At 48.0% G+C, this 17878-nt stretch overlaps 1 protein-coding gene across 1 annotated transcript in view; it reads right to left on the bottom strand.

Annotated features, from left to right (window-relative positions):
* Nucleotides 1-17472, bottom strand: part of tnfsf10l (TNF superfamily member 10, like) — a 25270-nt gene extending 7798 nt beyond the window's left edge. Inside the window, exons 1-2 of the mRNA XM_084692045.1 lie at nt 16302-17472; nt 4694-4843 (exon numbers count right to left, since the gene is read on the bottom strand). Of these exons, the coding sequence (XP_084548171.1) occupies nt 4694-4843; nt 16302-16511 (360 nt within the window). The 5' untranslated portion in view covers nt 16512-17472. The remainder of the gene's footprint in view (nt 1-4693; nt 4844-16301) is intronic.
* Between the last annotated feature and the right edge of the window lie 406 nt (nt 17473-17878).

The following is a 17878-nucleotide window of genomic DNA, read 5'->3' as shown; positions in this document are numbered from 1 at the left end:
CAGGGAGGTCGGGAATGGAGGGATGGATGGAGAGAGGGAGTTTGTCTTGAAGGAGTGAGGAATGATGGACTGGAGACATAGGGAGGGGGGAGAGAGGGGGGATGAAAGGAGGGGGGATGTAGGGAGCCTGGCCGGAGGCAGACACAGATCTCCTTTGTGTTTGTGCATCGTCTGGAACCCAGTGAGGAGGGCTCTGTCTAACCCCCAGGTTCTACTGGACTCTACCCTGTCTAACCCTCAGGTTCTACTGGACTCTACCCTGTCTAACCCCCAGGTTCTACTGGACTCTACCCTGTCTAACCCTCAGGTTCTACTGGACTCTACCCTGTCTAACCCCCAGGTTCTACTGGACTCTACCCTGTCTAACCCTCAGGTTCTACTGGACTCTACCCTGTCTAACCCTCAGGTTCTACTGGACTCTACCCTGTCTAACCCCCAGGTTCTACTGGACTCTACCCTGTCTAACCCTCAGGTTCTACTGGACTCTACCCTGTCTAACCCTCAGGTTCTACTGGACTCTACCCTGTCTAACCCCCAGGTTCTACTGGACTCTACCCTGTCTAACCCTCAGGTTCTACTGGACTCTACCCTGTCTAACCCCCAGGTTCTACTGGACTCTACCCTGTCTAACCCCCAGGTTCTACTGGACTCTACCCTGTCTAACCCTCAGGTTCTACTGGACTCTACCCTGTCTAACCCTTAGGTTCTACTGGACTCTACCCTGTCTAACCCTCAGGTTCTACTGGACTCTACCCTGTCTAACCCTCAGGTTCTACTGGACTCTACCCTGTCTAACCCTCAGGTTCTACTGGACTCTACCCTGTCTAACCCCCAGGTTCTACTGGACTCTACCCTGTCTAACCCCCAGGTTCTACTGGACTCTACCCTGTCTAACCCCCAGGTTCTACTGGACTCTACCCTGTCTAACCCTCAGGTTCTACTGGACTCTACCCTGTCTAACCCTCAGGTTCTACTGGACTCTACCCTGTCTAACCCCCAGGTTCTACTGGACTCTACCCTGTCTAACCCTCAGGTTCTACTGGACTCTACCCTGTCTAACCCCCAGGTTCTACTGGACTCTACCCTGTCTAACCCCCAGGTTCTACTGGACTCTACCCTGTCTAACCCTCAGGTTCTACTGGACTTTACCCTGTCTAACCCTTAGGTTCTACTGGACTCTACCCTGTCTAACCCTCAGGTTCTACTGGACTCTACCCTGTCTAACCCTCAGGTTCTACTGGACTCTACCCTGTCTAACCCTCAGGTTCTACTGGACTCTACCCTGTCTAACCCTCAGGTTCTACTGGACTCTACCCTGTCTAACCCCCAGGTTCTACTGGACTCTACCCTGTCTAACCCCCAGGTTCTACTGGACTCTACCCTGTCTAACCCCCAGGTTCTACTGGACTCTACCCTGTCTAACCCCCAGGTTCTACTGGACTCTACCCTGTCTAACCCCCAGGTTCTACTGGACTCTACCCTGTCTAACCCCCAGGTTCTACTGGACTCTACCCTGTCTAACCCCCAGGTTCTACTGGACTCTACCCTGTCTAACCCTCAGGTTCTACTGGACTCTACCCTGTCTAACCCCCAGGTTCTACTGGACTCTACCCTGTCTAACCCCCAGGTTCTACTGGACTCTACCCTGTCTAACCCTCAGGTTCTACTGGACTCTACCCTGTCTAACCCCCAGGTTCTACTGGACTCTACCCTGTCTAACCCCCAGGTTCTACTGGACTCTACCCTGTCTAACCCCCAGGTTCTACTGGACTCTACCCTGTCTAACCCTCAGGTTCTACTGGACTCTACCCTGTCTAACCCTCAGGTTCTACTGGACTCTACCCTGTCTAACCCTCAGGTTCTACTGGACTCTACCCTGTCTAACCCTCAGGTTCTACTGGACTCTACCCTGTCTAACCCCCAGGTTCTACTGGACTCTACCCTGTCTAACCCCCAGGTTCTACTGGACTCTACCCTGTCTAACCCCCAGGTTCTACTGGACTCTACCATGTCTAACCCTCAGGTTCTACTGGACTCTACCCTGTCTAACCCCCAGGTTCTACTGGACTCTACCATGTCTAACCCCCAGGTTCTACTGGACTCTACCCTGTCTAACCCTCAGGTTCTACTGGACTCTACCCTGTCTAACCCTCAGGTTCTACTGGACTCTACCCTGTCTAACCCTCAGGTTCTACTGGACTCTACCCTGTCTAACCCTCAGGTTCTACTGGACTCTACCCTGTCTAACCCCCAGGTTCTACTGGACTCTACCCTGTCTAACCCCCAGGTTCTACTGGACTCTACCCTGTCTAACCCCCAGGTTCTACTGGACTCTACCCTGTCTAACCCCCAGGTTCTACTGGACTCTACCCTGTCTAACCCTCAGGTTCTACTGGACTCTACCCTGTCTAACCCTCAGGTTCTACTGGACTCTACCCTGTCTAACCCTTAGGTTCTACTGGACTCTACCCCATCCACCCTCCTCCTCCCCTTCCACCTCCCCTCCTCCTCTTCCACCTCCCCTCCTCCTCCCCTTCCACCTCCCCTCCTCCTCCCCTTCCACCTCCCCTCCTCCTCTTCCACCTCCCCTCCTCCTCCCCTTCCACCTCCCCTCCTCCTCCCCTTCCACCTCCCCTCCTCCCCTTCCACCTCCCCTCCTCCTCTTCCACCTCCCCTCCTCCTCCCCTTCCACCTCCCCTCCTCCTCCCCTTCCACCTCCCCTCCTCCTCCCCTTCCACCTCCCCTCCTCCTCCCCTTCCACCTCCCCTCCTCCCCTTCTACCTCCCCTCCTCCTCTTCCACCTCCCCTCCTCCTCCCCTTCCACCTCCCCTCCTCCTCCCCTTCCACCTCCCCTCCTCCTCTTCCACCTCCCAGAAGGAGCTTTGGTGCCTTGCTCAGGAATCCTCATATGCAACACAAACATTGGTCTTCATTCCTTCATCATAGGGATAGTGTAGAGAAGTGTGTATGTGCATGGGTGCACGTGTGTGTGTGTGTGCGCACGTGTGTTTGTGTAATCAGAACCAGGTGTGTAAACTTTATTGACAGACATTCCTATGAAGGTAGGCTATGACAGATTTCTCCATCTATCACTCTCTCCTCCATGGCTGTCTTGTATCACTCACATTTCCCACTTCACACTAGTTGCCTGTTTTTCATCTGTTTCTCTTTTTCATTTCTTCAATCTCGCTTTCCAGTCTCTCGCTCTTTTCTTCCTTCTCATTAACGACAAGAAAACAATTGTCCCTTTTCCTTTCTGTGTTGTCTCTGTGTGTGTGCTCGAGTGTGTAGTTGTGTGTGTGTGTGTATATATGTGTGTGTGTGTGTGTGTGTGCGCTGATAAAAGTGCATGCCAGTCAGTCTTACAGCTGAGAAACTAACCAGCCAGTCAACCAGGCAGTTTGGCAGAAGAAAAAAGACAGACAGACTGACAAACCAACTAGCCAGTCTGCCAATTAAACAAACAATCCAGTCACCAAAGCAGTCTGCCATGCCAACCGGAGAACATGTGTGACACACCAAACTCTGAACCTGGCTAAAGCTACATTAGCGTTAGCCGGGTAGCTTCAACCCCTTCCAAACTGGGCCCTTACTGAGTCAGGAAAGGGATTTACACTTAAGCTCCATTAAAGGTACTTTAGATCGTTTCGTAAATCACATTTTCCCGACATCCAGGCTTGGCGAACAGGTGTGCAAAACATACATGCTGCGTCCCAAGGCACTGTTAAGCTAGCTAGACGCTGCTCCTGCTCGTGAGCGTTTGGTATTGTCTGGAAGGAACGCCAGCTGGAAGGACTGGTTTCCACTGTGTGTCTTCTGCCAGACAAACTTAATCAAACACAGACAACAAAAGGATTGAAGTAATCCAAATACTGTTCCCCTTGGAAGATACAGGCTTGATTGGTTGCAGTTTACGCATTGGGTTTGATTTACGATCCCATCTGAAGTCACTCTGCTGTACACGAACAACAATAAACCTATATGGCTTTAGAGGAGTGTGTGTGTATGTATGTGTGTGCGTGTGTGTGTGTATCTAACCCTATATCCTGATGTGTCTTTGTGTTGGTTTCTATGTCTGTGTCTCTCTATGTGTGTATATCTGTGTGTGTGTGTGTGTGTACACCCTAGCCTGGAGTCAGATTTGAAGTCTATGAAGACTTTAACGTGTCTAAGCTTATTGGGAGGTAAGAGAGCACAGTTCCAACCGCCACAACTCTCACTGAACATATGTACAGGCGTGCAAGCAGAATTAACACACACACATGGTGTTGTTCAAACGAAGCTCCACGCCAAGTTTTTGCCTGTTGCCCACGGCGATAGAAAGGGAGCATAAACACCTGAAGTCTGGGTCAGTCGTACATCTAGAACACAGAGAAGGTTCTGAACCATGAGAAAGCCTAGCTTAGCTTTGCAACGTCCAGGTCGGGAATGCGGGTTCCACCCTGCTCCACTCCAAACCTCACAACTAGACTGTGTTGACAGTTCTACTGCGGTTCTACAGCACTTACATCTCGGCTTGGATCTCATCTGCCCTGTGCCGGAATGTTCTAACCGCCCACCCCCCCCACCCCCTCTCCAATCCTTCTTTCCTCACTGTAGACAAGCTCTCCTTTCCTAGTGTTCTAGAAGGTTGACGTGGTTTAGGAAGGTTCCGAACATTCCGTGAGGTTCAGGTCCCGTGTCTGTCGCTCACCTTGGAGATGTAAGCCTTGATGCCCTCGGCCAGCTTGATGCAGGGTTCTCCAAACAGCTGCGCCAGGTTGTCCGGGATGTCCTGGTCCTTGTCCAGGGCGTTCAGAAGGCTTAGGCACTTCAGCTCCTCCGTCACACCCTGGCTACGCACCTGGCGGGGACATAAGGTGACATATAGGTGACATAGGAAGACATAGTCTATAGGTGATGAAGATTACATATTGATACTGTAATATCTTGGCTACGCTCCTGGCAGGAACAAGGTGACATATAGGTGACATAAGAAGGCATACAGGTGACATAAGAAGACATACAGGTGACATAAGAAGACATACAGGTGACATAACAAGGCATATAGGTGACATAAGAAGACATACAGGTGATATAAGAATGCATATAGGTGACGTTAGAAGACATATAGGTGACATAAGGCATAGCCTATAGGTGATTTGATGACATTGATACTGTAATTTCCTGACCGTTCACCTAAGGTGACATAAGATCACATATAGGTGACATAAGAAGACATAGCCTATAGGTGACGTTAGAAGACATACAGGTGACATAAGAAGAAATAAGGTAACATAAGAAGACACAGGTGACATAGACCTAGGGTGAAACAGATACCTATTTCCTGGCTACGTGCATCACATGTATTGCAATATAAACCATAAAGAACTATATAATCACTCCCAAGTGAGTTTTTATTAGAGCTGGCAAGCTTAGCACATTAATTGTGTTGTTACAATGTAGCTTAACACACGTAATTACCGATACTAAGGTACAAAAGAACTTGAGCACACACACAGAGCAACACATACACACACACACACACACAGAGAGCACTACCGACACACACACGCACACACACAAAGCCCTACACATGCCTAATTGACCAATTTAATCAACTGCCCTCGCAAGGTCAGGAGGGGAATCTCCCCCTCGAATGTTGTTCTTCTTATGTTTTTCTTTCTTCAGCTTTCACTGAGACGCCTTAATATCCACACACACACACACACACACACACTAACATCCCCTCCCCTGGTTTCCTGCTAATTTCTGTCGTTCGTTCTGTCGTTGGTTCCTCGTTCCCTACGGAGGCTTGGAACCGATCTGTGTCATGCTTGGCGAGTTCCTATAATGACTCTTTAACTACACATGCCTGTGTGTGTGAGCCAGCGTGTGTGTGTCAGTATGTGTGTGGTGTTTGTGTGTGTTTCTTTCGTCTTCTGCCATCGAGCCCTATTGTTTATGTTGACGCATGAATAGTTTGCCATGTTCCTAATGAGGAGATGAGGAGGAGGCGGAGGAGGAGGAGGAGGAGGAGGAGGAGGAGGAGGAGGAGGAGGAGGAGGAGGAGGAGGAGGAGGAGGAGGGGAAGAAAGAGGGAAGAGAAGAAGGGGCAGAGGGGGAGGGGGGAGGGGGAGAGGGGGAGGCTGAAGGCAGGAGGAAGAAGAGAGGAGGAGGAGGAGGGGGAGGAGGAGGAGGAGGAGGGGGAGGGGAGGCTGAAGGCAGGAGGAAGAAGAGAGGAGGGGGAGGAGGAGGAGGAGGAGAAGGGGGAGGGGGAGGAGGGGAGGCTGAATGCAGGAGGAAGAAGAGAGGAGGAGGGGGGAGAATTAAACGTGTGCAGGCACAGGCACACTTGCGGGAAATGCAGGGTGTTCTTAGAGTGAGGTGGGGCGTATCTCAATAGACTAAACTGGAGTTTTTTTCCTCCCTCCCTTCCTTCCCTCCTTCCTTCATACTTCCTTCCTTCCGTGTAGGTGTAAGAAAGCTGTGTTCTGAGTTCAGAGTCTCTAGATGAAGAGTTTGGGACCACACAGACCAACCAAAAGAGGAGTAGCTTCAGAATACAAAGGAGAGAGGCTGTTTTTACTATGGAAACACACCCCAGATCCCAACTCCCGAGTGCTGAGTGTGCACTGGATGTCTGTTACAGAGTACAGTGTGGCTCTAATTCTGTGTGTGTGTGTGTGTGTGTGGTTTGAGGCCCAAGACAAGGGGACTGAGTCCCTCATGCATGAGATCCAACCAATAACAAGTTATGAAGTGAAAGTTCAGCTAATGATGATCCCCCTTGCCAGGAACACACACACACACACACACTCTCTCTCAAACACTCACCATATCCACGTTCCCACACAAATACCCACACTCCTTGTCTGGTGAGTGTGTGTCATTTGTTGCAGGTGTCATTGCAGATCAAAGAGCCCCATGTCAGAGCACAGAGATTTACTGCAACACAAACTCTCCTTCCTCTCTAAGTGAACTAGTCAAGCTGTCTCACTAACCACACACACACTAAGCACACACACACTAAGCACATACACTAAGCACACTAACCACACACACCTTAACCACACACACTAGCAACACAAACAAACCACAAACGCTAACCACACATATTCAATAATCACACACACGAACCACACACACTAACTAACCAAATCAAATCAAATGTTGTACTAGAGGCCCTTACTGTAGCATGGTATGTGTGTGTGTGCGTGCATGTGTGTGTGCATACATAAACATATATGTATGTTGGAGTCTATACAATGTGTGTATGTGTCCTCCTTCTCCCCTCCTCCATCCTGTTCTCAGTCATCACCTCTCTGCGCCTGCAGGTGTAGGGTGTGGAGGTGAGACCCAGGACTTAGAGGCAGAGAGGCTGACTAAGCCGTCCTCATCCCCAGCCAGGGCCTCGGGAAGCTGGGGAACAATGCTCCACTGTCCCCCCCCCCACACCCTCCCACCCTCCAGAAGAACCAGGGAATGTTTGCAGGGCTCCAGAACAGTGTGTGTGACTGTGTGTGTGTGTGACTGTGTGTGTGTGTGTGTGTGTGTATGTGTGTATGGGGGGGGGTGCTTGCTACCTAACGCTGCCTTGAATCCTGAGTCTCATTTTAGGGGATTAGAGAGGAGAAGCCAGGCATGTAATTCAAATCCAGGGTTAGAGGTCTATTTAGTGTGCGGTGTGTGTATGTGGTGTGTGTGTGTGTGTCTGTGTGTGACAGAAAAGGAACACACACAGAAACATCTCAAGAGGAAGAGGAAAGGATGCAAAGCGAGAGAGAACGAGCATGTGTGTCTCTCTCTCTCTCACACACACCCACAAACCCACACACACACACATGCCAAAGTGCTTCCTAGTCCGTGAGAATGTCCGCTTCGCTTGCAGACGTACTGTAATGATTAACAACCACGACACAGCGCAGGGAGCAAACAGATGAAACACAAACGTCGGGTCTCTTTCCGAAGGTCAACTTGAGTTTCTGGTTCTTGAGGGAGGGAGGGAGGGAGGGAGGGAGGGAGGGAGGGAGGGAGGGAGGGAGGGAGGGAGGGAGGGAGAGAGAGAGAGAGAGAGAGAGAGAGAGAGAGAGAGAGAGAGAGAGAGAGAGAGAGAGAGAGAGAGAGGGAGAGAGAGAGGGACAAATAGGTTAAGGTTAGAAGGTTAGAGAAGGAATACAAAACTGAGAAAATTAGAAAATGATGGAGTGGAAAAAAGAGAATGAGAGATAAGGAGGTGGAGGGAGGGAGATGGAGAGACAAAGAGGTGGAGAGGAAAGGAAATGTTCTTGTTCTGGAATGCTGCACACACCTGTACACACACAGTAAAGTAAGGACTAGTGTGTGTGTGTGTGTGTGTTCAGTGGGTGGTCAACCTCTTGTGTATTGTTAGCATGGTCGGCCCCAGACTCCAAACACAGGACTTCTGGGAAGAGCCCTCTATACACCCACACAATAGACGCCCCCCCCCCCCCCCCCACTCCCCTTCGTCGCGGCAACTACGGATGGCGATAATGGTCAAGACTAAAAGTAATCACGTGGTCAGTCTCTGATTGGCTGATGCCATCAGCCTTTTCTAACAAAACATTTTTCTCCTCTACTTTCTTTCTCCTTCTCCTCAAGGTCCTAGCAAGCTGAAGCTCTGGTTTGTGAACGTGTTAACAGTTTTCCATGATAGTCCCACCCCCTGACCCTCACGGGAGGGGACGGATCCAGGCCAGCTCAGGGCTCCTGCCGCCATGGAGACAGTTTCCCTGGCCGGGAGACGCTTGTGTTGCTGTCGAAACATGACGAACTGGTTGAAGATTTGGCATCGGCTCTCAACCAGCCCTCAAACTGCCTTAGTGGAAAAGGGGGACGAGAGAATCAATGGCGGACTGCCTCTCGTGTGTGAAGTGTGTGGGTGAGACAGTGTGTTTGAGTGTGTTGGGGAGAGAGGAAAAGACAGAGAGAGACAGAGTCAGAGAGAGACAGAAGATTTGAACTCTAAAAAGCCTTTATGGTCCAGTCAACACTGCCATGGTTGAGTCACTAGAGAGAAGTAGACTCCAGAAGAGAGAGAGAGAGAGAGAGAGAGAGAGAGAGAGAGAGAGAGAGAGAGAGAGAGAGAGAGAGAGAGAGAGCGAGAGAGAGAGAGAGAGAGAGAGAGAGAGAGAGAGAGAGAGAGAGAATGCCAAAAGAAACAGAATAGAGTAGAAAAGGGGGGAACGTTATCTTGTTTGATGGAAACAGAAATAAGAGTTTAAAGTGAGAAGAGTGGAGAGAGGGACAGAAGGAGGAGAGAGGAGGGGGGGAGCGGAGAGAGGAGGAGAGGAGAGAGAGAGACAGAGAGACAGAGACAGAGAGGAAAGGAAAGACGAGGAGAGAGGAGGAGAGAGGAAGAGAAGAATCTGATGATATTAAACAAGGGGGGACTTCCCTGTTGGATCAGTTCTAATCTGATATAGAGTTAGAAACACAATCCCTTCATAACTCTCTCTCTCTCTTTCTCCTTTTCTCTCCTTCCCTCTCTCACCAGCTCGCCTTCTCTCTCCTTCAATTTCTCCCTCCCTCTGCTCTCTCCACTCGCTCCCTCCTTCTCTCTCTCTCTCTGCCTCACCTCCCCTTCTCTCTCTCTCTCTGCCTCACCTCTCCTCTCTCCTCTTCCCCCCCCCCCCCCCCCACTGTCTCAGATCTCAAGGAGGGATGGAATGCCCTGGCCATGTTCCAAACCCCTCTCTCAGTAGCTTCCTCTCCTACTCTCCTCGATGAGACCTCTCCTTTCCTCCTAACCTTTGATGGCTGTGGAAGGGGCAGATTGTGTTACCCTATTAGCTCCAGGAAATAAGTAAAGAGAAAAGGGAGAGAGAAGAGGGGGCAGTGTGGCTCAAGAGACAGTTTATTTCCCACCCTGTGGGGACGTTAACGTTTCTCCTTTCAGTTCCTACTATCTACCAACGAGAGTACTTCTTGACAGGCTGCTAAAATCAACAAGAACACCAACAAGAATCATTAGCTAGCCACGTAGCATGTTCACAAAGCCACTCTGCCCGTTTCGTCCTATTGCTACGACAATAAAGTTTATCCTCATTTGAATTTCTAATCAAGTACTCTTGGGTGGGCCACAGTTGTTAGTTGCTTAGCGACAGTTGTCGGGGACGTAGTCGCAAAGTGAGGCTAACACCGCTAGTAACATTAGCTATAATATTGTGTTCAGTTAGCGGACGGCATGCGCTATTAGCATCCTGGCTATCAGCTGTAATGGTGCTGTTGATACGAGGTATACACTGTTTACCAGAGCCCAGCTTTATGGAGGGCCTGTTCCAGTTCTGGTAAACTAAGATAAAACAGCCTGAGCTAAGCAGATTGTAGGGAGAAACACACACACACACATGCACATACACACACACACATGCACATACACACAGGAGGATGAGTCAATTCCTGATCCAGGATATTTACGTTTGTACATTGGTATGTCTCATTAGGATGTGGTCACAGCTGTGTGTGTGTGTGTGTGTGTGTGTGTGTGAGTGAGTGTGTGTGTGGGTTTATGCTCTACATATGGAATCAAACTAGGCCTTCTCCTAAAACACATGCATGTAAGGGGTCAGATGGCTGAGCGGTTAGGGAATCGGGCTATTAATCAGAAGGTTGCCGGTTTGATTCCCGGCCGTGCAAAATGATGTTGTGTCCTTGGGCAAGGCACTTTACCCTACTTGCCTCGGGGAGAATGTCCCTGCACTTACTGTAAGTCGCTCTGGATAAGAGCGTCTGCTAAATGTAAGTGTGTGTGTGTGTGTGTGTGTGTGTGTGTGTGTGACACTCTGCATGTGGAGGCCTTTCTTCCCTTCATCAGATCCCGGGCCTCTCTCTCCCTGTCTTCTATACATATCTCTCTTCCCGTCATCCTCCTCTCACTCCCCTTCCTTTCTCTCTCTGTCTCTCACATACACACTCTGTCACACACACACATACTATATCTTCCATTTTTTTCCCTGCTCCGTTTGAGAGCTGCCTCCTACACATGATCCACTGATCCTGTCTGCGTTCCTCACACACACACACAGCCAGACACACACACACGCAGCCAGACACACACAGCCAGACAGACACACACACACAGCCAGACACACACAGCCACACACACACACACAGCCACACACACACAGCCACACACACACACACACAGCCAGACACACACAGCCAGACAGACACACGCACACACACAGACAGACAGACAGACACACACACACAGCCAGACAGACAGACACACACACACACACACACACACACAGACAGACACACAACCAGACACACAACCAGACACACAGACAAACAGGCAGACAGACATCCCCTGTTCTTTCTGCTTTCACATAATCACATTATTATTTCACATAATTACCGAGCAGACACAAAGACATATTTAAGTTATTCCATGATCCACGTAATTTGTACTGTTACTGTATGAGGGTTTCACAATAAAAGCCCCAAGGGAAGGGCGATGAAAATGAATTAAGGTTAGTGCGTGAGGGTTTCACAGTAAAAGCCCCATGGGTGGAAGAACATTTGTAAAGCTTTACATCTGAGGTCTTCACAATAAAAGTTTCCCTTGGGTGGATGAATAGTTAGATTGTGATAGTGGTGAAGTCATTTGGCAATGTCAGCTTTATTTAGCCCTGCAGACAGAGATACCCTGTTCTCTCTGCTCCGTGTTCATATTCATTATAATGCATGTAACCCCCTCTATCACACACACACGTACATACACACATACACACACACACATAACACAGTGTTTTGAAGCCTAATAAGGCTCCCAGACCTGGTGTACAATCAGAAGTTATCATTAAGTATAACCCTGCTCTATCGTTCCAGAGCCAACTATGCACTTACATACACACACACAAACACATACCCATATGCAAACACACACACACACACACACACACTCCTGCCTCGTAAACTGTGTCACTCCTAAAAAATCTAAGTCTGAAACTCCATGTAACCTGACACCAAAATGTAGCCTGAACAAAAACACAGAGACCAACATCACTCACACGGAGAGAGAGAGAGAGAGAGAGAGAGAGAGAGGGAGGGAGGGAGGGAGGGAGGGAGGGAGGGAGATAGAAACAGAGATAAAGAAAGAGACAGAAATGGAAACAGAATGGCAGAGACAATGAAAGAAAGAAAGAAAGTAAGAAAGAAAGATAGAAAGAGAAACAGAGAACAGAAACAGAGAAAGAAAGAAAAAGTTTGTGTATTTTGGCGATGGAGAATAGCATGGGAGGTTTATGTTATTAACTTGGAGGAAAATGTAAATATTTATGCTTTGGGGCTATAACTTTATATCTACAGTCCAAAGCTATGTTTTTATTGACGACAGCCCATTTTCTGGAGACGACACTATCTCTGAACCAGCCAGGTGGAGTGTGCCAGTCACACACACACACACACACACACAGAGCCCATTGGGGGTCTGACATACGGGGTGGGGTGTCTTGTCAGCCAGGGGGTGTGAGAAAGGCCAAAAATATATCCACCCACACACATTCCTGTAGGCCCCCCTGGACCTACATGGTGGACACACACACACACACACGTGTATTCACATACACTCACTCTCATACAAGGTCCCCCTGAACCTCCAGGACAAACACACACGCTTATGCACACACACATCACGCACGTATACACTCACTCACGCACTCATTCAACACACACACACAAACACAGATGGCTCAACACGCACGTATGCACACCATGGGTGTACGAAGACACCACACACAGACACAACACACACACATCACACGGACACGTAACACACCCAGCACACATATCGTACAGACACACACACATTATTCCACAGGGGTATGAGTCATAGGGAAGAAGGGGGCTCCACCATCACTGAAGCCAAACAACAACCAGTAGACCAGTGAAGTGTGAGGACAGGAATGTCTGCCAGTCACACACACACACACACACACACTCCTCACGTTTTCCCTCACACACCCACACAAAACCTCCCTCACACTCTGATTGGACCGACAGACAGTTGTTGACTAGACAGACATCTTGACTCAGTTGCTGACTAGACCGACATCTTGACAGTTGTTGACTAGACAGACATCTTGACTCAGTTGCTGACTAGACAGACATCTTGCATCTTGACTCAGTTGTTGACTAGACAGACATCTTGACCCAGTTGTTGACTAGACAGACATCTTGACTCAGTTGCTGACTAGACAGACATCTTGCATCTTGACTCAGTTGTTGACTAGACAGACATCTTGACCCAGTTGTTGACTAGACAGACATCTTGACTCAGTTGCTGACTAGACAGACATCTTGACTCAGTTGTTGACTAGACAGACATCTTGACTCAGTTGTTGACTAGACAGACATCTTGACTCAGTTGTTGACTAGACAGACATCTTGCATCTTGACTCAGTTGTTGACTAGACAGACATCTTGACTCGGTTGTTGACTAGACAGACATCTTGCATCTTGACTCAGTTGTTGACTAGACAGACATCTTGACTCAGTTGCTGACTAGACAGACATCTTGCATCTTGACTCAGTTGTTGACTAGACAGACATCTTGACCCAGTTGTTGACTAGACAAACATCTTGACTCAGTTGTTGACTAGACAGACATCTTGACTCAGTTGCTGACTAGACCGACATCTTGACTCAGTTGTTGACTAGACAGACATCTTGACCCAGTTGTTGACTAGACAGACATCTTGACTCAGTTGCTGACTAGACCGACATCTTGACTCAGTTGTTGACTAGACAGACATCTTGCATCTTGACTCAGTTGTTGACTAGACCGACATCTTGACTCAGTTGTTGACTAGACAGACATCTTGACTCAGTTGTTGACTAGACAGACATCTTGACTCAGTTGTTGACTAGACAGACATCTTGACTCAGTTGTTGACTAGACAGACATCTTGCATCTTGACTCAGTTGTTGACTAGACAGACATCTTGACTCGGTTGTTGACTAGACAGACATCTTGCATCTTGACTCAGTTGTTGACTAGACAGACATCTTGACTCAGTTGCTGACTAGACAGACATCTTGCATCTTGACTCAGTTGTTGACTAGACAGACATCTTGACCCAGTTGTTGACTAGACAGACATCTTGACTCAGTTGTTGACTAGACAGACATCTTGACTCAGTTGCTGACTAGACCGACATCTTGACTCAGTTGTTGACTAGACAGACATCTTGACCCAGTTGTTGACTAGACAGACATCTTGACTCAGTTGCTGACTAGACCGACATCTTGACTCAGTTGTTGACTAGACAGACATATTGCATCTTGACTCAGTTGTTGACTAGACCGACATCTTGACTCAGTTGTTGACTAGACAGACATCTTGACTCAGTTGTTGACTAGACAGACAACTTGACTCAGTTGCTGACTAGACAGACATCTTGACTCAGTTGCTGACTAGACAGACATCTTGACTCAGTTGTTGACTAGACAGACATCTTGACTCAGTTGTTGACTAGACAGACATCTTGACTCAGTTGTTGACTGGCCACGAGTGATGATGACGGCCAGTCACCTGATCACATACATAGCTGAGAGAGAAAACAGGCAGGGGAGATAGAAGAATAGAAAAAGAGAGAGAGAGGGGGTAGGGAGAGAGAGAGAGAGAGAGAGAGAGAGAGAGAGAGAGAAAGAGGGGGGGGAGAGAAAGAGAGAGAGACGGAGAGAGAGAGAGAGAGAGAGAGAGGGGGGGGGAGAGAGAGAAGAGAGAGAGAGAGACGGAGAGAGAGAGAGAGAGAGATGGAGAGAGAGAGAGAGAGAGAGAGAGAGAGAGAGAGAGAGAGAGAGAGAGAGAGAGAGAGAGAGAGAATGTGTTTTCCAGCCTCAACAGTCATTAAATCAGATAACAACCTGTACTGATTTATTGCAATGCTAATATGACCTAGATTTGCCAGTCTGTATTTCTCCCTCCTTCTCCCCATCCCTTTCTCTTGCTCCTTCTTATATCTCTCTCCCTCTATCTCTCTCTCTCCCTCTCTCTTTTTCTCTCTCTCTCTCTTGCTCTCCCTCTCACTCAGAGAGGCACTCACAGGAAGGAGTGATCCAGGTTAAACCAATCAATCACAGATAGACCAGAGAGCTCACTCTGTACAAAACCTTGTAAAACTATGTGCTCACATGGCCTGCATGATTGATTAACTGAGGCTGAAACTGAACCTCACAGAATGACTTTGAAAGTGCTTTTATTGAGTTATATCTTCTGAGTGGGAAGACCAACTTCAGTCTACAAATTTTTTACATCAATATTATCGTAGTTATTTAACGTTTTATCGACATTATTTAACACGAGGAGACGACAATTATTTTAATTTACACCTTAAATTAATTCCCATTAACCGCTCACCACATTCATGACGGACTTATAAATCTCACACTATGTGATGGTTAGTAATATCTCAATTTAAAATTAATCATTTAGCAGACGCTCTTATCCAGAGCGACTTACAATAAGTACAGGGACATTCCCCTGAGGCAAGTAGGGTGAAGTGCCTTGCCCAAGGACACAACTTCATTTTCCACAGCCAGGAATCGAACCGGCAACCTTCGGATGAATAGCCCAATTCCTTAACCACTCTGCCATCTAGACCTCAAGTGGAATATTTGTTATGAAGCAGTTCCAGCATCTGCTACGCAAGCATCTTTCACAGGGGTAATAATGCGATTTATCTGGGCCCAGTCCCAGAAAACCATAAGAAGTTATTGCTTATTGCTTGCTCGTCCCACGCCGGAACTGTAACAACTTTCTGTCTTGTCAGGATTTTTTGCAGGTTAGGGAATTGTAGGGGCGTGGAGTGGACCGGGAACTTGAGCAAAAGGTTTTTACAAGTTTTGTTCTTCTATTCTATTCTATGTATCTATATTTTATTCTGATCTATTCTATGTCAATGCAATAAAATATTGATGTACTGACGAGAGGATATCCATCACTAGTTTCCTTATGACTGCTTTCTGTCATTGATCTCTCAAATCAACCTCGGCCACCCTGGATAAGCCTACTTTATACTGAGAGCAGTTTACACAAAACTGGACAAACCTATTCATTGATCACAAACGTATAGCATAATGCATGTTTCCCAAATCTCTCAAAACTTCGGTGAGTTGCAGGAGCTGCATCGCGACTGACAATCCTTACAAGAATTCGTGTCATTTCTTGGAACTTAGCGTGCCAAGATACGAGTTGAGCAAACTCAGTCTCTTCAACTTTCACATTCCCTTGCGCCCCTGTCGTTAATGCCACGATAGCAAAACAACGACAACGAAACGAGCCAAACCCTTACCTGTGAGATGGACATGTTGAGGTATAGAAACAGCCCTGTTGTGGAGGCTATCTGCAAAACGACCACCACGATGACCACCATCGCGACCCACGTTCTGGAGGGGGTCTCCCGCCGGGGACGCGCCGGTGCCGGGACCATCATATAGGTGGTAGACTCGCTGCTCACCGACCTGAAGTAATCCTGCTGTTGCTGGTTGTTGTGAGTAGCCATGGCATTCCCAACTCATGAGTAAACTAAACAATGACAAACGACGAAGCAAAAAACAACGATCCGGGACCAACTCAGACGTGACTTGCCACCGAACGAGTCCTTTCATTCGTCTCTGCGGTGGGAGACGAGGGACGAGAAGTGTGGAAACGAGAGAAAGATAAAAAAAAAAAAGAGAATTAGGGGGTCCCGTGCGTCAGAGAAAGAGACGGTCTGTTGCTGCTTGGTCTCTAAGCTGCGTTCACTCTAGGCTTTGACTGGCTGGGGTTCGAGCCTTTGACAAGACTTTTCAGCGCGAGGGTTTTCAACTCCTCCAAGGAGCAGTGCGCGTTAACCAGTTCGTCACCTGCGCGCTTCCACAACTCCCTGCCTCGCGCGCACGGAGACAGACAGTACAGTGTATACCAGAGAAAACCCCTCAACTTTTATTGTTGAGATAAGTTATTTTTGATATGAAAACCAGTACGGAACGTAATTTCAAAATATAGCCTGCTTGTTTTCATAGGCGAGACAACTTTAGAGTTATGAGTTGAGACATTTTGTTTAGCCATAACCATGAATCAGACTAGAATAACAAACCACTTTTTTTGGCTTAGTAGACTAAAGGAAGGGCCATCAAACTAATATACTACATAAAAACAACACTGAATTTAGAACCATTATCAAAAGTTATAATAGGCTACAATAGGATAGGCTACAAAATATAGATTGTTTGATAAGTGGTTCTTAACGGACCAAACGGATGGAATTTAAATCTGAAAGCCGTTTCAAACTGTCAAAGGCTAGCAGTTCTTAAAAAACTAAATATTAGCCTATAGGCTAGTCTAATGACTAAATGACGTAGGGCTCCGTTCAAAATGAATGATTACATCAAGTAGCTAATAGAGTCAGACTGTTTGAAAGACAGTGTTTTCATTGAAATAGTAAACAACTGGCTATCTTTATTTCCGTTTCTTCACCTCACAGCTGGGTCAGTGTGTGTGAGACCATCGCAGTCTGTCTACATGGTTTAGCCTACAGGGACGGGAGACAGATGGTGGGGGAAGAGCTGGTTGGGGCCCCGCCAGCTCGTGTAGGCCGGTACCAAGACCTCTGCCCCTCTCACTCTTATACCTCAGTTCCGCAACCACCTGGACTACCGGTTTCACGTCAGACCACGGGGTAGGCTGGACAAGAATCATTGGAAGCAAACAGACCTCAAGGCGCACCGCCGCACGTTGCGTTTTGTTTTGAGCCACTCTTTGATGCAGTGTGAAGCCAACCGTCTCTTTGTCAAACGGTAAGAGTGGGAGAAAAACCGTTATCTCACGGCCCTGTCCGCCTGTTTATGAAGGATGCAATAATGTTGCCCAATTACACAGCAAAGGAAA

The sequence above is a fragment of the Hypomesus nipponensis genome, chromosome 25 (assembly GCF_054491055.1).
Source record: "Hypomesus nipponensis isolate SF chromosome 25, ASM5449105v1, whole genome shotgun sequence".
Taxonomy (NCBI): Eukaryota; Metazoa; Chordata; class Actinopteri; order Osmeriformes; family Osmeridae; genus Hypomesus; species Hypomesus nipponensis.
This window is presented reverse-complemented; position numbering and strand designations above follow the sequence as displayed.